The 23,956-nt window shown below is 39.6% G+C and overlaps 1 protein-coding gene across 3 annotated transcripts in view; it reads right to left on the bottom strand.

Annotated features, from left to right (window-relative positions):
- The window catches only part of LOC145343058 (transducin-like enhancer protein 1), a 99,681-nt gene that overhangs the window by 58,527 nt on the left and 17,198 nt on the right, over positions 1-23,956 (bottom strand). Inside the window, exons 5-6 of one of the 3 annotated variants that reach the window (XM_080188857.1) lie at positions 1,842-1,904; positions 774-878 (exon numbers count right to left, since the gene is read on the bottom strand). In XM_080188857.1, coding sequence (XP_080044983.1) covers positions 774-878; positions 1,842-1,904 — 168 coding nt within the window. The remainder of the gene's footprint in view (positions 1-773; positions 879-1,841; positions 1,905-23,956) is intronic. The other 2 variants (XM_080188858.1, XM_080188859.1) reach the window with 2 other exon arrangements.

The following is a 23,956-nucleotide window of genomic DNA, read 5'->3' as shown; positions in this document are numbered from 1 at the left end:
CTGTAGATCTACAACTGAGAAACTGATGAAAGAAAACTTTTCAAGCTGTGTCCAATTCTTTTATCAGCACTAATCCACAGCTTTTATTTTTCAATCTCCAGTCGGAATGTAATTTTGAGCCCAGATGGATTAACTGGTCTCTTTGTCTAAAGATGTCATTGGTCTTTGCCAGTTAATCCTTACAACGGCATGCCTAATTATCATTACAAAGTGTCTCAGAGAACTATAAAAATCAGCAGGGCATCTTCACACGAGCAATTAACATAAATTGATAAATGAGTAATTTGAATTTGCTAAATCCTTTCATGCGTGAAGAAAATTAAAAGAGGACAACCTCTGACAGTGGATTGTTCCAGCAAGACAGAAAACATCAAGATTTTCAACACTCATTTCTGATTGCTAATATATTGAGGGAAGGAAGAGAACGCAGAAGCATCAGTATTTGCATGGCTCATTTGACAAGAATTATGAGACTGACAGTCTGGACATGATACTTCAGTCGTAAGTATATAGAAGAGACGTAAGAAAATGACTTGGTCAGAGGCATACTGACTGGTTAAATTTGAATGCCCATTAGAAAATACAATTGCTAAAGTTTATTGACAGATGTCCATTTAGACAGCATTCAGGACAAAATCATCTTATGTACAAAATCCTAATACTTCACGTAATGAAGATGTAACTGTTCTTGCATACATAAAGCATATTACCCTAAAGCACCAACACACACAAATATACAATTGAAAGTAAGTGAATAAGATGGGTATACACACTGTAAGAGGCAGACTGGGAAGCCCACGTACCCCGATGATGCTGTTCAACTCTGCCATGGTCACTTGCTTTGCGCGTTCCACAGCCTGTGCCACCTGTTGTTGGTGCTCATTCACAGAAAGAAGATGCTTGTGTTAAATTGCTAATCTTTAACTAAATCTTAGTGCATTTAAAAACTGAAATATACATTAAGTTTACTTCATTTATCATTATATTAATGTTGTACTAAAATGAAAAATATGTCAAACTAGAAAAAAATTGAAAGTTATGCAGTGCCGCACATTAACGCCGATGTGCTGTACCATAGATGCGCCAAGAGTAATCTCAGCAAAATGCTCATTCTGTCTGTGTGAGCCTCAACAATAAGTGTAAGCAGAGGCCTCAACTAAATCAGGTTGTATCATTATTTAACGACCATACATACCCAGCAGAGGTCACTGGATGGCGATCAGCAACAGGAACGCCAGCTTGTCCCTTTTTCATCACTCCTCCACTGAACAACTCATCACTAAGACTTTTTAAGGCCTATTGTAGCATTTGAGCAATATCCCAATTGAGATTGATTAATTCAGCACAGACCAGGAATCAAAGTGGGAATGGTCTGTATAGTCATTCCACAGCAGGAAAGTGCATTCACATGTAATCGGGGATAAGGGTCATAGTGGAAAGAGGAGGGAAAGTCAACCAATTTTGGATATGATGTTCAAGGGATACAAATTAGTTCTTAACAGTTCTTTTTGGGCCATGGATGAGAATGAGAAATGAAGAACTATCATTTTTCATGAAAAATGATTGTAAATTTAAAAGGTGAAATGTCATGTTTGCACAGTTCTGAGGAAATACAATTAAACAAAGGCAAGTGCACAAAGCAAAAATCTGATGCTAGACACCTCAGTTTTACACTGCACATTAGGGTGTGAACTGCAATATTCAGCATATAACTTGCGTTTGAAAACACGCCTGCCCAAAACAGTAACAGGTATTCACAATAATCATCACTAATGTCAACTAACTTAAACACAGAACATAAATGGAAGTTAACAACTAAACAGTCCGATGAGTTGACTTACTTCCTGAGACAGAAAGGGAATCACTTGTGCACAAATTGTATTCAGCCGTTTCGCTATTTCTGTCTGGATAAGAAGATGACAATTGATTAATGACAAATTTCAGCATTCAGTTGTCAAACATCCAGTGAATAGTGAGATACGTTACAACACAGTGAATTATGTAACATATGTTTTTCAGTGATATTCCTCAGACAAACCCAAATCTTTCTGACCAATGCCAACACAGTGAAGCCAAACTGAACAGATCTCTTTTTGCATTCTAAACCAGAAAACAAAGTCATATAGCGCACTTTGAAAGTGTACAACTGCGCAATCACCATATGATGCCACCTTCCGTATTTTCTAGAGATGCTGTTGTATTTTGTGCCTCAGATGTGCAGAGATATCACCAGTCACTATTCTGAACAGGAATTTTATATACAGTGCTTTTAAAATTGCTTGTTCTCTTATGCTTACAGCTTCGTTTCTGGTTGCCAGCAATCATACTGAGGCTTGACAAACACAAGAACAGTCAACAGGCACATACAATTGAACACAATAGCTGTGTTTGCTGTTTAGTTCATCATTCTTGATATTGAATATTATCACCTAGAAGTAGACACCACTCCACCCATCATGGTGTGATTTCATCTGCAAAATTGATTTTACATGGAGTTTCTGAATCCATATTACAGAAGATGTAATCGGACCAGGATGCTATACAGTTTGATCATTACTACCCGATTAAAATTCTACTGCTTTCGCAATGTAGGTCAAATTCTATTGCCTTTGTTGACTGGGGATGATTAGCGTCAAGTCTAACAAGGCCCAAAGGTTTCTTTCAATTTCTGCCTTAGCAATTCAACACCATTCATGCAGTGTGCATGATGCCCTTTTTATATATATATAGCACTTCGTCATTTCTGCTTACATACTTATATTGTTCCAATTCATTCTGTAATTTGAGCTGAATCCTTATAATTCCACTATTCCCCCAACACCACCCTACCCACCACAGTGTGATCACATCTGAAAAATTGATTACTTCACATGAGTTTCTGAATCTATGTTACAGACGTAAATCTGAAACAACAGCAGTAACAACCGTCAACCTTTGAGCACTCCACTCAAAAACAACGCAGGATGTTACACCCACATGTGGGAAACCAAAATCCAGCAGGGCCATGCGAAATCAGTGCCGAGTTCAAACAAACCCCATTTTTGCTGCAGGAAGGGCTTAATCCTAAAGTGCATGAGTCATGAATTTTAAGAAGAAGCGTAATGCTCTTGAAGGGTAGACAGAACTGTCAAGCCTTCAAGTTATTTAAATTGTTTGCTTGTCTTTTAAACTTTGAACAATGAGCTGCCTGCTTATGTCAGAGAGTTGGACAAATATCTTCTAGCAGTTTCGATAGTGATTTGCTGACATAACCCTAATACTGTTATTTAGTGCTATTAATTCTTGATTGACAGCTCAAGGAGGCACTTAAAGGATTAGTTGTCTTTGATGTTGGGTTATGAATATAAATGTTTGATTTATAAGGAAGTGCCTGAAGGGATTCACATGTATTGAATGGGCTTTCATGAATGGGTCTTTTTTTAATATTGTGTAACCTGTAATAGATATGTAGTACTTTATTTAAATTCAGCGTAACTCCCAAAGTCTGCCCATGATGAATAGGTTAGGCATGGAGGGCTTAAAGACAAAAAGGGTGGTGAATAGAGAGCATGAACTAACACCAAGTTACACTGGGCTATAAGAGCCATGGGTTGGCTCGAGTTGATATGTATGGGCATGTGGAATGTGTGGAAGGGTGGGTATAGAGGGCTTGGTACGTGTCTTGGCACAAAGTCCCAAGAGAACCAAGGTCAGCCTTTTGAAACTACTCACCTCGGCATTCAGCTGCTCATGTGTCCACCCCCAATCTGGATCTGCTGTATGTGGGCCTGATTAAACCTGCACCTGCCACCACCCCGCAATGAAAATCCTACCGTTTAGGACACATTTTCCCCTTGAGAGTTGTGGCAAGCCAGGTGGTCTCCTGGCTCTACACACCCATCTAGGGACCTAACATCCAGGCCAGCAACTCTAATTGTGCAGCATTCACACCAAACTGCAGGAGTTCTAGCTAAAATTATTTGCTCAAGTCTCTGGAGCTGAGCTCACAAACTAAACCCTACTAACTCAGTCACTCCAGTTTTTAATCAAAACACAACACAAACACAACTGTACAGACTTTGCATTTGAAAATTACCTTGCCAGAAAAACCACAAGTGTTGGGAACCAAATAAAACCTGAAAATACATAGAAACAATGGGTTAATGCTTTGGATAAAATCCTTCATCAGAACGCAGTTCCATCAAAGGGTTATACCCGAAACATTAATCAATTATTCTTTTCTCTTCATGTCTATGGACTAGTTTAATGTGCATAACGTGCATTCAATTGGTTAAACAATAATCATAGCCCTACTCATGACTCAAATAAAGGCTGAGTGTAGTTTTATTTAATATCCCAATACTATTTGACTTTGGGCCATAATATTCAGTAACCAACATCAGTTACTGAAACAATAGTGTTACTGTAACAAGTGTTCTTTTTTAATTGATTAGCTTCACATCAGTAGTCCAAATAAAATACTAATCCCTGATCTGATGCAAGTAGGTGATATGGCTAAAGCTTGATTATTGATCAGTACCCAGCTGAATGACCTTTCTTGTTAAAGTGGTTGAGATCACGCTTTTGGCCTCACTGCGAGTGAAAGAAAAATGGTAGCGCTCTTACTCGTGATCAATATCCAATGATGTCTGAACCATATCCACACCAGACATCAGGAGGTCAAATCACATTCAACTCAGATGCCATCCTACTACTCACCATCTCAGCTTTCATAGAATTACAGGCTTTATGAACTAAGTGTTAGCACAAATAGAACTAATTTCCAAGAGGAATTGTTCTGTTTGCGAGAAGGTACAAAATGGACAGGAAAAGAAAATATCTTAATGCATGTACTTAAATGAACCAAACAATTTCATTAAGAACATGCTTTTGAAATTGTACAACAGTGCTCACATTTTCCAAGACATTCCAAAGTGTTCACAGCCAATGAATTACTTTTAATGTGCTATGTAGGAAACACAGCAGCCAATTTGTGCACAAGGTCTCTCAATCAGATGCTAGTATTGGTAGACGGGTAAAATGTTGGCCCAGACCCTGGAGAACTCCAATCTAATCACTGCTTCCTTTATGTTGCATAATATTCACGAGTCAAGTCATGTTTATTCATCAAAACAGGAGAGAACTTTGTAATGAATACAATGATTGTAAGCTTGGCAAATAAAAAATAATGTGGCAGAATCCAAGTTAAGAAGATGATCATTTTGTGACATGCGAACAGATTATCTGCATCCGCAAATCTGTTACAGTGCAAGTATGCTGCCAAAATGCTGTGAAACAATGCAATGCTCTTTAATGCCAAACTACTCAGAAACATCTCTTTTATAGCATCTTCAATTTATGTGGTGGTAAAGTACATGTTTCCCAAAAATTAAAATTGTTCCATAAGATCTCAATCAAATTTCACATTAGAAATGCAAAATTAACTCTGTGGCTGCATTTAAATCCAACAGTGGTGTCTACAGATTTATCTACTTAAGGAATAAAAGAGGGTGTGGGAAAGCAGGAAGAGAAGCTCACGTAATCAAGGCAAAGCAGAAGCTGACTGCAGAATAGAAACTGGCCAGCTTAATCTACTTGAATGCAAAAAGGTGAAGAGTTTTCTGCTCTTCTTTAATGTCCTTCCAAAACAACGTATTGTTTAATGCCAGAATGTCAGACAATGCAGCACTCCCTCAGCACTGCATCCAAGCATTAGCCTGGATCACGTATTCAAGTCCTGGCAACCTACAGGCTTGCTCAGAAGTGCCATCATTGAGTAAAAGAGGATAATGATAGAAATAAATAATCAATGTCTATATAACCCCTAGTTCATTTACAATGACTGTGACGCTGCCATTAAGTACTTGTTTGTTCCCCATTACCGACAGATTCTTTAATGAGTTCAACGGACGAGGCAAGATAATTCATTACAAAACGTATCAACTAAATCCAAGGCCACCCTTTTTAAAAGATTTGTACTACACATCAAGAATTAAAAGAAAAAACATAAATTCTCCTCTATCATCTCAAAATGCTTCTTTCTTCAATATTTTTAAGTCACTTTTGCCACTGTGTAAAACCATTGTGCCAAAGGCAAGCTCCTGTAATTTTGCCATATAACTTCAGTAACGGAGTTCCAGTGTGCAGAGATTGCTTGTTTCTGCATGCACTCAAACACAACTAGGTCATTGTCAATTCCATCTCCAAAGGTTAGGAGAAAATGGCACTAAACACCCATGAAACTAAGGTTCTCTTCTAAACAGCTCCCCCAGCAAGACATGTCTCTCTATCAATTAAGATCAGGGCAAGTCCCTGGGAAGTGAGGATAATTCAGATATCTTGGGAGCCTCTTCTTGAAGGCAGACATAGGTGTTGAAACATTGCCCCCAAAGTGGAAGCACAACCTTTGACTGACTGAGGAAAAGATAACCTGAGGACCAGAACCTCAAAATAAAGACTTCAGGTCATGGCTAACTGGGCAGAAGTGATCTATCTCCATGCTTCTATATGCTTTAGAGACCTGAACAATCTACGACAGTCACCTCAAAGTACTGGAGAAGTATCACCAGCAGCGCCTTTGGAAGGTCTTCCAAATTTGGTGGCAGGTAAGATGATTCAACAGCAATGTTCTCTCCCAGGCCAACACAACAAGCAACAAGGTTCTATTCACTCAGAACCAGCATCACTGGACAGGACATATTGTTGGCATGGCTGACACTAGACCCCCAAAGCAACTGCTCTACTCAAAACTTGGTTGTGCCATGAAACTCATAGAAGGACAACAGAAACACTTTATGGATGTCTGGAGATCATCCCTGCAGAGGTCAAACAACCCAGAAGGCTCTTGCAAGTTCTTGGCTTGTGCCTGACCAAAAAAAGAGAGAAGATTCATTCGGGAAGGCAATAAACATAGACATGGAATTATAGGATTCCTACAGTGCAGAAGGAGGCCATTTGACTTATTGAGTATGCGCCAACTCAACAATCAAGAGGAGAGGTGAGGCTTGAAGCATAGTTCAGAAACCTCCCAACAACTCATCAACTCAGTCCTTGAAGCACCACCTGCCCCATATGTGATAGTGCCTGCAAATCACAAATAAATCAGCACCTCAGAATCCACTGAATTGATTCAGTCCCAAGGGACTGCCTAGGAAGTGGAATTTGTGCCATAAAAATAATTCTTAAAATGCACTAATTATAAAACAAAATTTAGCATTGACACAAATGAAGACTATGTACACAAGACTTTCATAAAAGTAAATGGGTTGGACTGAAATATAATCAGTACAATAGAAAGTGATAATGCAAATGACAGCTACACTCAACTGAGAGACAACTGCAAATGACTTTGTAAAGGATCAACAGCAAAACTCCAAGCTAAAGGTGGGAGGGAGAGAAAAGGCATTCATTTTAACTTTAGATATACCAATGAGATATTATAAGAACTTCAGATGTTGCTGTCAAGCTTCTGCTTTAAGTACAGACTGAATCTGCCTGGAACATTCTATATATTTCACCACAAAAAGAATCAAATCCATTGTTAAGTTTTGACGAACCACCAATGTCTTCTATATTGCTCACATCAATGGATTCCATGTTGTTCCTATACAGAGGCAATGATGGGAGAAAAAAAATCTCTAAAGGAAGCCCTGAAAAATTACCAATAGCTGATTTTTTAAATTTTCTGATCACTAACAGTAGTTTTGAAAAGTGCAACTTTTGTTTCATCCAAACCTGGAACAGGATTTTCTGGCCTCCCTGCAGCGTGTTTCTCATGGCAGGAGGCAGCATGCTATTGGCCAGTGGTGGGATCTTTGGTCTTGCTGCTGTCAGTGGAATTTCGTATCGACTCCACCACATGCCATTGGGAAACTTGCAGCAGAGGTGCACCACTGACAGGACCAGAAGATCCCGCTGGCATGGAACAACTAGGAAGTTCTGGCCTAGATCTCCGTGATCATTACAAATGGATTCTATTCTACGGGAAACAAATCTCTGGATTAAAAAAACTGACGTCAACAGGCAATTTAGTAATCCCCGGCAATCTGCTCCACAGCCTTATAACGTCGCCCCACCTCCTGTCATCCCCAATTTGTTTTGGGGCATGAGTGGCGCTGGAAAGATTGCGTTTATTGCCTTTTTGTCATAACCCAAGGACATCAAGAGTCAATAGTGCATTATGAGGTTGGAGTCAAATATAGGCCAAACCCTGGTGGCACATCTACTCCCTATAGGGCAACACTCCCTCAAAAATATTTCATCTGTGTAGCAAGGTCCCATGTAGGCTATGCAAAATTCAGCCCAACAATTTACAACAGGTATGTGGCTATGCAAAACAATTTGAAGGGACCTCACGTTTAAACAAATCACTGATGCATTCCAAAGAAAATAATTAGATGGTACATTGCCGTAGGACATTGTTGAGTCAGTAATCCAGCAGCTTTCATGGCCAATTTACTAATGTCACGCCACAAACATGAGCCGAGCGCCATCTACCCAATGGGGAAAATTGCTCAACTATGTACCCTTCACAAAGATTGGAATAAATCCAACCCAGCCAACAACTGCCCTATTAGCCTACTTATAATCATTAGTAAAGTTGAATTGTCAATAGTGCTATCAAGCACCATTTACTCATCAATAAACTGCTCACCAAGAATTAGTGCACTTCTTTTGCCGGTGATTAGGCAAAAGAAGGTTGGCAAACTTCAACTTCCCTCCAAGTGTCCCTTCTAAAGGGGTCAGTACAGGCTGAGGAGGGTGCACCTTCCCCACAGCAAGTTACCCAAAGTAAAATTAGGCCCTCCAGGTCTCGATCCTCCAAAAGGACACCTGCCTAAGTCATCAAAAACAACAAGGGACAGCATTCAGCAGGTTTCCTCTTTCTTGGCAGCAGATGCCAGATATAGGAGTCGTGTTAAAAAGATCATAGATATTACTTCTGGTTCCTGGGTGTTTACTCACCATTTGTATCATTGCCTTTATAAAAACTATTTGTTGTTTCTGAAAATGTTCCCGTTATTTGAGTGTGTTATTTATGTGCATCTTTGTGTCCTCAACTGCGAGACTGACCTAAACTCCCACTCCGTGATTGCCTAGTTTTGTAAGTCTCACATTCATGTGATGTTCAGCTGGCTCATTTAAGTTAGCATGCCCAATGTGTATTGGTCAGGGAGATGTATCAAGCTCTTGATCGAAAGTGACTGCAAATTGTGTTACTTTGAAAATTCTGCACTAATTCTCAGTGAGCAGTTTATTGGTGAGTAAATGGTGCTTGATAGCACTATTGACAATTCCACTTTACTAATGATTATGAGTAGGCTGATAGGGCAGTTGTTGGCTGGGTTGGATTTATTCTGATCTTTGTGAATGGTACATAGTTGAGCAATTTCCCCATTGGGTAGATGGTGCTCGGCTCATGTTTGTTAATGAGATTTTAAGCTGAAGATCAGCAGGAGAACCTCACTTGCTGATCAGTAGGAAACTTGCTGCTAATCCTGCCCAACACTATATATAGTCTCTGGAAGAGAAAATTTCATCCTTAGTCTGAGTTGTCAGCTCTAGACCTCATTACAACCTTGGATGATACATGGACGAAAATGCTGCATTCCAGTTACGAGAGGAGAGTGGGAGTTATTGTATAATGAGGCAGGGTTAATTAATAACCATATAGTAAAAGATCCTCAGGAAGAACAGTCATTATAGTACAACTGAATTCCATACCAAACTTGAAAGTGACATGTGAGCCTCAAACATGAACCTTAAACTTAATTGAAATCAATGCACTTAGAAAAATAATCAATTTGGGTATTACATTGGAGGGGAGCACAGAAGGTGGTGAATTCTCTCTCCTTAGGGCGTACTGCTTTTCAAACATCCAAATATCCTAAATTCCTTGCATACAGATACTAATGTCTTTGTTGATTGGGTGGATTCCTCGCTTCGGAAAACTTACCCAAAGGATGTAGGTGGCAGTTGTCCGTTCCTTCAGGTAACAGATGTTCCTGCCCATTAAATAATTTGATGATGTTAATTCAGCAAAATTCATAAAGACTTCAGGTGATAAAATCTGGAGAATAATTTGGAGGGCCAAACACATTCATTATCAAAATACAGCATTTCTTTAATGATCACATACCTTCCCTTCACAGCTCAGATCTAAATAGCACATTTTCATTGGTCAAAATCACAACCCCTCAGCTGCCAGTTGACAGTGAGGGAGACTCACTCCTACTTCAATTTCAAAATGTTCTTCATCATCTTGATGAATTTCCTGCATCAAAGCTATATCAACATTTGCCTTTCTGAGAAGAGACATTTCTTTTCAATAAGATGGCATATCCCCCATGCATTCCACAAGCAGGATTTCAGTGTAGCTACTGAACAAAGTACAGTACAGGAATAGGCCTTTCAACCTATGCTGATCTCGATTTCCTAAAAACCTTTTGCCCTTACTTGGATCATAACCCTCTACTCCCTCCCTATTCATGTACCCATCCAGATGCCTCTTAAATGCTGCTAAAGTTCCTGCTTCCACCACCTTCTCTGGCAGTGTTTTCCATGCACCCACCACTCTCTGCGTGAAAAACTTCCTCTACACATCTCCCTTAAACTTTCCACCTCTCACCTTGAACCTATGCGCCCTTGTAATTGACACTTCCACCCTGGGAAAAAGCTTCTGACTATCCACCCTATCTACGCCTCTTGTAATTCTACAGACCTCTGTCTTTCCAGTAAAAACAATCTTAATTTATTCAATCTCTCACTGTCCACCCCCTTGAGACCAGAGAATATCCTGGTGAACCTTCTTTGCACTCTCTCCAAAGCTTTCACATCCTTCTGGTGGTGTGGCGACCAGAACTGCACACAATACTCCAAATACTGCCTAACCAAATAAGCTGCTATTACTTATTCAGTAAGAGAGGATGTGGGATATCAACATTAAGACATTGGCCTCTTACCTGACACATTTTCCTGTCCCACTTAGGTGTGCACCAAAATTTGCCTACCACATCCCCAGCTACACAGGAAGCGCCAGTGACAGGCGTTTTCCAGTAAACTAGACTCATCTGTCCCTTTACAGGAGCACGAGTTATCAACTAATGATGCTTTAAGCCCAAAATAAAAAGAATGCACAAGAACTATTCCAAACCACAAAGCAGACAATCATAAACCATGAACCCTTAGGGGGTTTTCCTCACTGAATGCGAGACCTTGATGAGCTATGCCAACATACCTTTCATAATTATACCAAAGAGCCTTTCCCTTCAAAAGAGAAATGCAATGTATTATAAAAAAGGAAGAGAACGAGGCACCCTCTCTGTAATCTAACATCGCCTACCCACCTCCCAGCAGTGGCGCCACTCATATTTATGACAGGAATGAAGGAAACCATAAGATGCGCACAGCTATTATAAAAGTGTATATATAGAAAAGGATGAAGACTATTTCTCATTCATATAGTATATAATTCTTCAACTAGAAAGAACACACTGAATAATATTGTTCATTAAAAACATGTATGTGTTCCTGCCATTCCGAAGTGCAATATTCACTGTAGTGCTCAGTAACTAGACTATCCCTGTCAGAATAAGTACCAGCCCAGAATTAAAAACAATGAAATGGGACAAAGTCCAGACTTTGCAGTTAATAGCAATGTGTTACTAATGACATTCAGCTGAGGGATCGAAATTGTTTCCCCCCAGAGTTCACAAAAGCCATGGTTTAGCTGGGCTATTGAATGCATTTGTGGTTTTTGAATATCACCCTCAGTAAGGTAGGATGCAGTAGGACATATTTTGCTCCAATGGCCTTCAGCTATCTTCTAACTTCATCAAAACCCTTGCGCCTTCATTGTTTCACTGCTGAAAAATCTTGAAAGATTCATGCTCTACGATGGAGTGAAGGTCACGACTACATCTAGTTGCCTCCATCGCTTTTTTGGCAACCTTTGAAGTTATGACAATGTATAATTATGGACTGAGGTTATTATTTGTCCACAGACCTCAAAGCAAGCAAATGGCATGCCCTTGCTAATTTAATGCGCCGGCTTTCAGCTTTATGTTGAAAAACCACAGTAGCCAGCTCTCAAAAAAATTTAACTGGGAGCTTGCCCTCAGCTCCTTTTGCAAGCTGATAATCAAAACAATTTTCCTCCAGCCTCAATTCTCTAGATTGTCTTGATGTTCTGACATATTGAGCAGTTCTTTCCAGGGATTGTAAATGGGTCTCTACCAAGAAAGATGCTTTTTCCACAGTAGAAATCTCTCCTCAGCTTTGTCAAACCCTTTACCAGTATTTTGCAGTTCTAGAGCATAAGCATTGATAATTTGCGCTATATGGATAGAGTTTCTCATCAATGACCATTGAAATTGCTGAGTCACAAGCTATTCACCAAGTCACCATGTTGAAGAGTCAACACCACCCGAGTTGCCTCCAACTGCTCCTTTCGTCATTGGTTTTCATAATATTTTACAGAATTTTGTGAGAAACGTTTTGACCAAAAACCTTCCTGGGACATAATAGGGAGTTTTCACCACCAAATTAGTTGAGTACGAGTTATATGAGCACAATAAATGAAAGGATTTCTGATTGAGTAGCACCAGAGCTGACAGGAAACACAGCTTACCACCCTCACACTTGCATCATGGTGACCATTACAAGTTTTTGTGACACTCTGAAAGGCATTTGAAAAGGTGCCATACAAAAAATTAAAGGTCATGTCTTCATGGAATTGGGGGCAAAAAATATTAGCGCAGATGGAAGGATATCCTTGGACAGGAAGCAAAGGGTAGGAAAAGTTGGCAAGCTGTAACTAGTGGCGATCAGTGCTGTGGTCTGAACTATGTACAATGTATATTAATGACTTGGACAGAGAGACATGGAATAGCGTACCTATATTTACCAATGATACAAAGTTAAATAAGCATGTATGCCAAGAGGCAGACCCAAAGAAATAAAGACAGCTAAAGTGAGTGGACAACAAGGTAGCAAATAGAGTAACATGGGGAGAAGTGAGGAGGTTATTCACGTAGGTCATAAAAAAGCAGAACATTTTTCTTCAAAAAGGTGCAAAACTTCTGAAACTTCAGAGAGGAACACAAAGTCAGTTTACAGGTACAGAAAACAACTAGAAAGGCAAAAGCGTGCAGGCCTTTGTTGCAAGAGATCATGGTACTAAGTAAACATAATGCAAGGCATTTGGCTACACAGCAGACATAAAAGAAATTATTTCCCCTATCTGTAAAACCTAGAACATAGGGACACAGTCTCAGGACAAGGGTCAGTCATTTGGGACTGACATGTGGAGAAATAACTTCATACAGAATTGTTTAACAGAGGGCCGTGCAAGTTCCGTTATTGAATATATTCAACGTTGGGATAGGTATTGATCTCTGAGGAATTGAGGGGCGTGTGGAAAAATTGAGTTGAGGCAAAAAATAATCACCACAGTAATGAATGGTGTAACAGGCTCAAGGGGCCATATGGTCTACTCCTGAGCCTATTTTTTAATGACATATTCTTATTCAACCAATGTAGCACCAAGGAAGCCTAGAAAAGCTGAAGTCATCAGCAACTGGGGAGGTTGGTCACGTTTTGGCATTTTCATTGATCCTGGGGCATACTCCTGAAACTCCGTACCAAACAGCCCTGTAGGAATACCTTCACCACACAGATAGCAGTGGTTCAAACAGGCGACCCACCATCTTTTCAAGTTCAACTAATGGAGGGGAATAAACGTTGGCATTTATTAGCACCTGATCATTGTTATGATCGCTGGACTTAATTATCTCCTTTAATTCAAGGTAAAATGTAATATTTTGGAGAGCATGATATCACCTTCTACGAAATCTGCCTGAAGACAAACTCATATTCGACCTGCTTATGTAGGCAAAAAAGTAAAATTGAAATTTACTGAAAATAATAGGCAGGTTTTAATACCCGGACAGACGATGAGGAAGCTGATCCTGCCGCATGCACAGTTAGTCAGACAGATTTGGTGAACACAATCCACAATATGTGCTGCTCTGCCAAACAGAAGTTTTTGGGTTCACCACCAAGCAGAGTGCCGACAGGTACAGATTCCCAGTTTGAAGAACCAAGGCTTATAGAGCATTAACCATGGAGCTTTCATTGGGTGCCTTGTCACTGAAATGCCATTCAATTATGCTCAGATCTTGAGTGAATGGACTTTGTTTAAAAAGGACTTTGGTAGATTCACCCTGGTGAGATAGGAAATCATAGAATCCCTACAATCCAGATGGAGTCCATTCAGCACATTGAATTGCACCAACTCTGAACAAGCATCCCACCCAGGGCGTATCCCGTAACACCATGTAAATCATCCTGCTAAATCCCTTAACCTACACCAAAGAGCAATTTAGCATGACCTATCAACCAAATCTGCACATCTCTGTGGAGTGTGGGAGAAAACCTACACAGACATGGGGGAAAATGTAATCAACCTCTCATGGACAGTCACCCACGGCTGGAATTGAAAATATGTCTCTATAGCGCCACGAGGCAACAGTGCTAATCACTGCAATCCCATTAAAGCCAGGAACAGCTCAGGATTTGGTACGCAAGACTACTACACCCTCATATGCCTGTGAATATACGAAAACAGACATTTTTGCTTTTTAAAAGCAGCACAGAACATGGACAATTTACCTCCAAATGGATTTGAGAGGTCATGAGTCCTTTGCAGTTTCTGTACATAAAACTGGGCTAACTCACGTTTGTATATTTTCGGAAAATCATTAAAATGTAAACGTTTGGGGGAAATCATTCATTGAAAGAAAAATCAGGTTGCAACAGATCACTTAAGAGTTAACAATCACTATTGGCTAGAGGTTTACAGAAACCAAAACACAAATACAACAGCCAATCAGATTTTTATCTGCAAACTTGAAATCCACAGAGATGGACGTGAAAGAAACAACCTTATCATATGAAGCTGTGAATGGCCATCATTAACTTCCCCATTGCGTGACATTGCCAAACCATCAAATCATTTGTGTGGATGGGACAGAAACTAGCTTGAGATAGGAATGTGACATCAGGTGACAGAAACCAGCTTGAGATAGCAAATTGATTTTATTCCAAGAAGAGCCCAGAGAAGTCAATCTGAGACCAACACCACAAGAGAAACCACATCACTCAGCAGAAACCTTGCCTAAAAGCTCACCCACAGACAGACAAATGGGGTTAAATTTGTTTTGTCTGCAGAAATAGATGCAGGGGCTTAACCACAACTTTGACTGGAAAAGCCAGAAACCTCCATTTTTCTTTTCCCAAAATTCTTCAGGCCTACAACATTTCAACTACCATCTTGGTAACTGAATATATATATTAAAAAAAAATCAAAGTCACTTCTATTCAGCAACCTAAATGCATGCTACACTTTAGAAATAATCTTTCTGCATTACAATTTAAAATTTAAAAGCTTGTTTGTGCCTGTTCTTAAGTCACAGCACTAAAGTGCTTAAACACTTCTCCAAAGTGCATCTTGCGCTCTGTCAAGATGGGAAAATTCTCTCACATCCCCTCCACCTGTAACATTACATTTCTGCTGACAGTATGGTGTCATGTATAAATTTGGTATGGAATTTTTGGCTATGTTAAGAAATTAAGAAGAAAAGCCTTTTCCTTATTACATGCTTACTAAGAAACGTGGTGGATGTTGCTTTTACTTTGGTTAGTTCCAGCAAAAAAAATTTAAAACGTGAAACATTGCTGAGAGATTCTTTGCATTGGTAATTGGAAAATTCATATGATTTTAAGAGTCAGCCAACCTCCACTGAAATCCTAACAGCATCTGAAACAATAATTTTAAAAATAGCCCACGTACCAGAAAGAGTTGTTGACTGCATTGGAGGTTGTCATGCTGAACTCCTGCCTCAAAAGATGGAGGAAACATCACAACACTATCGCTACAATAAGGGCTTGCCTGGAGCTGTACCATAGGCACCAATGGTAAACAATATGTTTTGTATAATCCAATCTCTGATAAATTTTGTATGTGCCAATATTCAATACAATATTACAATGAGCAGAATTTTCACCAACAGCAATACGAAGTTACACCAGAAGTTTGCTGATGCCAACAGCAGCCTATGTTTTCTGCTAATGTCAGAGCAAAAATAGGCACAGAGAACTATAAATTAAATAGAATCCAAGGAAACCATAGAACTGCTTTTTTTAAAAAAAAATAAAGTATGAAAGTTTTAAAGTCCTCCAAACATTAATGATACACATGGGGTAAAACACATTTCAGAACATAGTCATGTCACATATATCAAAATGTATTCAAAGAAGTAGAAATCAATGAAAACTTTCAAAGTAACATTTTATGATGGTTTTCCGTCACCGATTTCAAAGTAGCTTATTTGCAGGAAATGAACAGATACAGCTCTTTAGCATTGGGGCAGGGGGAGAAAGGAGGAGCCATTAAGAAGTCAGAATGTGTTTGGATTCTTGCCAACAAGGATTGAAAAGTCCCAGCTAAAATTGAAGCATGTGGAATTGAAGGCAAATGATTGGCCAGGTTGGGAAATTGGTTGAGCAGCAAGAGGCTAACTAAGGATATTGGGCAGGTGTTGGTAAGATGTGAGTAGTGGTTGCCCCACAAAGATCTATTTGGGCCTCAATTATTCACCTTCTAATAGCCTAGGTGTTTGCATGGAGCCAGATATCAAAATTTGCTAATGACAAAGGCAGCAGTGAAATTTTACATCTCCATTTACAAAGAGATATTAATAGATTACATGAATAGGCAAGAATGAGGAAAATGGATTTCTATGTACTCAAGAACAAGCTTGGCAACTAAACAGGTAGCAAAATGATGAAAGCAGAAACAGCAGTGGTCCAAAGAGATTTAAGAATTCACACACAAAAAAATTAAAACGTCACAAACAGCAGAAAATCGTCTCAAAAAATAATGGAATGCAGGGCTTTATGTCTAGAGGGTTAGAATGCAAGGGCATTTCAACTGTACCAGGAGTTAGACCATACCAGGAATAATTGTTCAGTCAGGGCTCCACAACTTCAGAGTGTACCTTACCAAAATGAAATCTGAACAAGGATCAAATTGTGAGGAAGGATTACACAGTCTAGGGGTGTATTAGCTGAAATTTAGAAAGTTAAGGGATGATTAGATTGAATTTTAAGATATCAAGAATGGGTAATTTCTTGCCTTTACCCCATATCAGTAGATTGAGCAGTCAAGGACTAGGCAGCATAGCCCAAACATTAATGGCAGATATGGCCTGAAATTAGAAAACACTCTTACACAAAAGGGGTGGTAGGTTAGAATTCTTCCACAAACAGCAACTGATGCTCAGCAAATTGTAATTTCTAAATCTGAGATTTTTGTTAACCAAAAGGTAAAGAAAGAGACAGCTTGCCAATGTTGGTCAACTGTTAAGAGGTGGAACATCTTTCTGGATTAATGGTAGCATCTTAGCATTTCAAGCACATGAAGCAAGCTGTTTCACATTGTTACCATGCAGTGGTCCTGCAAGTAGTATTTTCCACTAATAGAATGCTGTCATCAGTCCAAAATGTCATTTTGTCTTCCACACCATTGAACAACATTTTGCTGCAACACCAAATATATGGGCTGTATGTCCCAATGATTGGTTGATCGAAGGAAGCATGTTCCTCCAGCTGTTCATAACTGGCAGAACACAAACCATATTCACCAGCCAACACTTGCAAAGCCCAAAATGTCTTATGTTATTTGTGATTAGGCAGCACTTGTTGAACAACCCCAAGTGCACAAACAGCTACACTAGCAACTAGTCTAACATAATCAGTCAAGCTTGTAACATGGTTGATTTATACTTGCTAGGAGTAACATACATTGATATGCAGGGATCCACTCACTATGCAAGGAATATGTTCATGGTTTACACCTTTTTTGAATTAGCCAGAAGAATGGGGGAAGTCTATAGATTCCTGCTGCTTTCTCCATGGCAATGATTCAACTAGTGTCAACTTAGCAACCAGTGTACCTTTTTCTCCTGTGCTATAAATTGTGACAATTTGAAATTTGATTTGTCCGAATTAGTGCAAGATGAAAATTTTTTGCAACATGTCTCTCTTTTCAACAATATTCAAGTTCTGTGCTCCCAAGCAATTGTTAACCAAAGGTATTAAGGAATATGGGGCTATAATAGATATTTGAAGTTAGATCAGTCATAACCTTGAAGGACTGAACAGGCTCAAGGCACTTAGTGATCTACTCATGTAACAAAGATATAAAGTGCAGTACATTACGCTTGAAGCATTCAGCTCAAATAAATTAAACATCTTCAAGTATTCACAACTTCAAGTGATCCTAACAGCAAATGATACATGTTACATTGGATTAGTTTGGATTAAGAGGAGATCAAAATTAGTCTTGTGGTAAAAATCAGGTGCCGATCTGTCTGCTCAAGATTTTTACAAAAAAGTCATTGGGAGCATGCTCTCCCATCATGTCAAAAAACAGGAAAACAATAAATATTTGTAAACTCTTCCTACAGGGTGAGGAATTCAGGAATGTGGTTATCTTCTGCATGACTTTGTAAATTCTTGAAAGAAAATCTCATCTTTCATGGAAGAGGGCAAACATATGCAGACATATTGCATATTTTATATGATCTGACTACAATAAGCAATTCTAGGTCTTTTTCTTGCAAATTGTTTAAAAAAAAAACCAAAATCACTACAAATTTTAGGAAATCATCTTCATATATCTGTCATGAAGTTATCAAACCCAATTGCCATGTTACTGCTAACTATCCAAATTACCTTCCCAGCTCCCTGCAGTAAATGGACCCATTCGCTCAGGTACTGACCTTCTCCCTGTGAAAAGCCAGCACCATGCCCCCTTTGTAGGTCTAACAATGGTTCTTACAGGTTAATACCCAGTTAAATTAGAAGGATTTACGTGATGTGTGGTTAATAAAATGAACAATTCTAGCGTTGAGGCAACGTTATGTTTCAAGAGTTCCTTTAAAAATTTACTTTGGGTCTACTGGCTACACAAGTAAACAAGTGTGATCTGCTGCAAGTTAAACTTAGTAACATGTTTCACAACACCAGTTAAAGTCCAACAGGTTTATTTGGTAGCACAAGCCACAAGCTGTGGCTTGTGCTACCAAATAAACCTGCTAGACTTTATGTCCACGGGAAAAAATGAAGGACAGCTGCACATTATTTAGAACAGTGCTACCTCACTAGGCTTGTCAAAAAGGACTGGATCATGTTCTCTTTCTAATACATTGCAGGTATATTGTATCCATTTCTGTAGGAGATGCATGCCAAAACTGCTATCTGTGCGTATTACTTTCTCTGCTCGGTGAACTTGCAATCCACGCTTTCTAGAAGTGGACACCCTGAAATCTGCAGGTTTAACAAGCCATATGTGCTACCAAATAAAGCTGTTGGACTTTAACCTGGTGTTGAGACACTTCTCACTGTGCTTACCCAGTCCAACGTCAGCATCTCCACATCATGGCGAATTAAATCTGCAAATTTCAGGGTGTCCACTTCTAAATAGCATGTATTGCGAGTGCACTGAGCAGAGAGAGTAATACGCACAGATAGCAGTTTTGGCATGCATCTCTTACAGAAATGGATAATTTAACCTGCAACGTATTAGAAAGGGAGCATGATCCAGTCCCTTTTGACGAGCCTGGTGAGTTAGCATTGTTCTAATTAATGCGCAGCTGTCCTTCATTTTGTCCCGTTGAATAATTTGTGCATTGAAAAACATTCAGGTACGAGGGCTACAGAAAGCCAAATCTAGCAGGACAAAGACTTCAAAATTCTAACTTTGTTAAATAATTTTTAAAAAGTGCGAACACACGATTTCAATGTCACTCAAAACCCAGTGTTGTCATGGGGAATTTGAAGGGCAATTGTGATTCAATATATAACTAGTGCACAAGAGAATTAATTAAAGCTGAAATTTCATTTAAAAACTACAGACTGAATGTCACTAAGCTGCTGCAAGAGAATTTGTGACGAGTAGAAGATAATTTAAATAAATTGTCACATTTTTCCTCCCAAGAACCTAGTGTACTAAATCATAATGGGTATCCTTCATGTCAAAAGGAGACGGAATAACCAAATGATTGACCAACTTGATCATTTGATCTCTGGATCAAGATTGTGGCGAGACTGTCTGGCTGGGTCACTTGCAATTTGATTTTTGCATTTTCCCCCCTCACGCTCTCATCAAGAATTCTTTAAGGAATTGACATACTATTGTGGGAAATTCACCATCAGATGGTGCTCACCAAGAAAACATTACATATTTGGTGGTTTCATCTCAAGGATATTTTCCAATAAATATAATCATATTTCAGCTCAATTCATCATTACAGGAATCATGTGCATAAATACCAAGCTTCGCAACTTTATTTTTGAACCAAAATATGTCCAATCATTAATTTACACAAGTTAGCACTCACACTTCCCCAAATAACTTGGAATCAGATGTATACAAGTGTACTCCATACTTCAGGAGAGGAACTTCCCTTTGAGTCAGAAGGTTGGAGCTTCAAGTTCCACTCAAGAGACAACCACAGAATCTAAGCTGACACTTAAGTGCAAAACTGAAGGAGCGCAACACTATCTTCCAGGTGAGATATTAGGGCAGATGGCATCTTGATTTCTTATGTGGACATACAAGATCCCACTTGGAGAGGAGCACCCCCTCCCTCCCCCCATACCCTGACAGCATAACTTGATCAACATTGCAAAAAATTATCTGTTTGTGGAACCTTGTTAAGCTGTCATGCTTCCTAAAATACTGACTGCATTTCACAATTACTTAAGTGGCTGTAAAACACTTAACTCAATTTGGGACACCCTGAGGCCATGAAAAAAAACTATACAAATGAAAGCTCTTTGTTTCTTAAGTGTTTCTTAAATGAGTAAAATACATAATGAAAGAACGCAGGATAGGATCTAGAATCAGTTGTGACACTAACCATCTCACCCGACTGATTTGGTTTGTTTGATCAATCCATTATAGAGATACATATTGGACCAGATCCTCCAGCCTCCCCTCAGCATTTTCTCAGTGCGAGGTCTCAAATGCAGGTGGCAGGATCCTCTGGTTCTGCTGCTGTCAGTGAAAATTCCCAGTGATGTTACCCTACACTGCCATGAAACCCTTGGCGAAGAGTGCGCTGCTGGTGAAATCAGAGAACCCTGTCGGTGTGAACGGCTGGAGAATTCCGGCCATCACGTTTTGAGGGTTTTACTCCGCTGTAATGTTCTATGTTTTCATTACATGGTAGCTCTTTCTCACTTCATTTCGCCCCAAAATAATGGCTTTTATAGTCAGTTATATATTATTTAAGTAACTTCCCAACACGTGAGGAAGCTTCTAATTGCAAAGCTGACGAACATAAAAATTAATCACCCACTTCATAGCTACTTTGCAGGCACAAAATTGGATCACTGCTAGAGTCGTCAAGGGACCTGCCTGAGCTTTTAAAAAGGAGATCTACACATCAAGGTGCCCTTTGAGAGAGGAAGAAAGAATCAGCGAATATTAACGTGCATCTTAAAACACAACAATTGAACACTTGTTCAAGATTCCAATTTGTGTATGCCTAAAGAGTCATTGCTGTAAGACTTAAAATGTATTTGTTCTTCCTTTTACAGATATAAACCTTATCTTGAAAGCTGCGCGGTCAAGGCTTGGCAGCACTGAGTACATTGCCCTCATTCACTCTCAAGGCAGATTGTGAACCTATTGACAAGAGGAAGCTCTTGTATCTGTCTAGCAGCTCTTAGCCCAGCATCTCAAGTACCCTTCATTGTTTATGTTTCTAATGCAGAACACTTGAAACATGCCAGAATGTTTGCATTCATTTTTAATAGCAAGCTTAAGAGCAAGGCCTATCAAAAGAATGACAAAGCAATTCCATTCATCAGTTCCTGCTACAGGGATGATGGCCTTTTGATTTATTCACAAATGACAAGCTTGGCAAACCCCTTACTGAAGTACTTTCCTCCTTTTGAGAATCATTAGAATTAACATGAAGGAATTCTGCTGCATCTTACATGATCAACGAGTATATGACATTTTGTATTCTTGCTTCGGTTCTCACTAATTAACAGCTTAGAGCACTGACCCAGAGTTTTTCAGCCAAGCTTAAATTATTTGCTGAATATTCTCAATATGCAACTACTAGACTAAAAAGGCACAGCTAAGAACAGCAACACAACTTTCAAACTGACATTTTACCAGTAATTACAAATACCTCGCGCATAATTGCATTTGTATGTTACAAAAAAAAGAGACCCAGACCTTGCACTCAGCGATAGCATTCACCACCGACCTCAAACTAAATTACCCACAAAAGTTCTGTGGATGAAGTTTCACAGAACAAAGTGGATTAGTGAAAGACATTCCTGGGACGAGGAATCAGAAACTGTGCTGGAGCAGAGGCTACCGTGTCAAGGTCATATTGAACAGACTGTTCTGGAAGCTGGTCTTACGCTCAGTCAACAGAGTGTTTTCACGTTCATCCAGGAACGAGACAGTTTCAAAAACTGAATTCTGTCAGGTAGGTGTCTCATAATACATGCGGAATTCTGCACAACAAATATTGAATGATTGAAGGGGCATCTATCACCGTCTTGCTCAAACCATGGAGAACAGGGCTCAGCAGAGTGCTGGACTCAAGGTTCTAATACACAATGAATGAGCTTGGCTCCTTTTCTAATGGTACGCACTCAGGCGAGAATCCATTAAGCTTAGATACTGCAGTGCACATGATCTTAGTCGGCAACTGATCTTTAGAGGTATGTCAGAATGGATATATGCTCCAAGAATCAATAGCCACATCTGTTATGGAACCGACAAACCTTCACCGATGCAGTGCATTGATCATGGCATACAAGGCCCCTTGCATGCAGTCAGGACAGAAGTGTAAGGATGACATTCTATATTTATTGCAAAGGCCACTGGTGAGCAACCAACACACTGTTGACTGTAACTCCTAAGACACACTCATTGTGAGCACACATTCACATCTGAGTGAAAAGGTCAGCCTCCTGTCATCCTCCAGGTGGCCTTAGTATGCAATGTATCGACCCATAAAAGTCAAAGGCTGGAGAAACATAGCTGTCTTGTATATGGAGGAAGACAATTTAACATGAACCACCATGATTACTCAATGATATCAGTTCTCAGAAACCGGGAGTGGAGAATGCAGGCAACAATGCCTTCTTGGTAGCTTAGATAGGAATGAGAAAATTGGCCATTGCTGATTGGCATGGCTTATGGAAGATTGTCATCCTGAGGAACTCGGGTCAGCACCCTGCAGAATACCTACACACTGACCAAATCCATCAAGATGTTTGGCGTGACCAAGGGTCTACAGAAGGTGCAGCTCATTCAGAGATGAGAGAAAGACAGTGCTGCAGATACCTTTGTATGTCTAAGGATGTCATAGTTCTTATTTGTCACATTCTCTAAGAGGAACCCATATTGCATTGACTTGGCAGGCACCCAATGCCTGTTGCTTCCGTATGGAATCTTTCATCAGTGGATCCTTTCAGAACTTCACCGTGGAGCTGAACAGAATCTCAGTGACACACAAATGCATAAGGGAGGTGACCTATGCCGCATTTGATAAAGTTCACCGTTATGTGCAGTTCCATATGGATAAAGTGAGCCAGAGTTGCAAGATTCACTGATCTCAGCTTTCTGCAGGTGTAAGGCACCACTGACTGCACATATATAGCCTTAAGAGTTCCCTCGCAGCAGCCTGAGGGATTCATTAACAGAAAACGGTTGCGCTCTCAACATCCAGTTAATTTGTGATCACAGAAAGAAGATCAAACGTTAGTATTCAGTACCCAGGGAGTTCATACAACTCTCACATTTGTCATTCCCATGTGCCAGAGATACTTGAGTGGAGTCTAGTACTGAAAGGATTGGTTCCCCAGTGAAAAGGGGTACGTA

This window comes from Carcharhinus amblyrhynchos, chromosome 5 (genome assembly GCF_965287045.1).
Source record: "Carcharhinus amblyrhynchos chromosome 5, sCarAmb.v2.hapA, whole genome shotgun sequence".
Lineage (NCBI taxonomy): Eukaryota > Metazoa > Chordata > Chondrichthyes > Carcharhiniformes > Carcharhinidae > Carcharhinus > Carcharhinus amblyrhynchos.
This window is presented reverse-complemented; position numbering and strand designations above follow the sequence as displayed.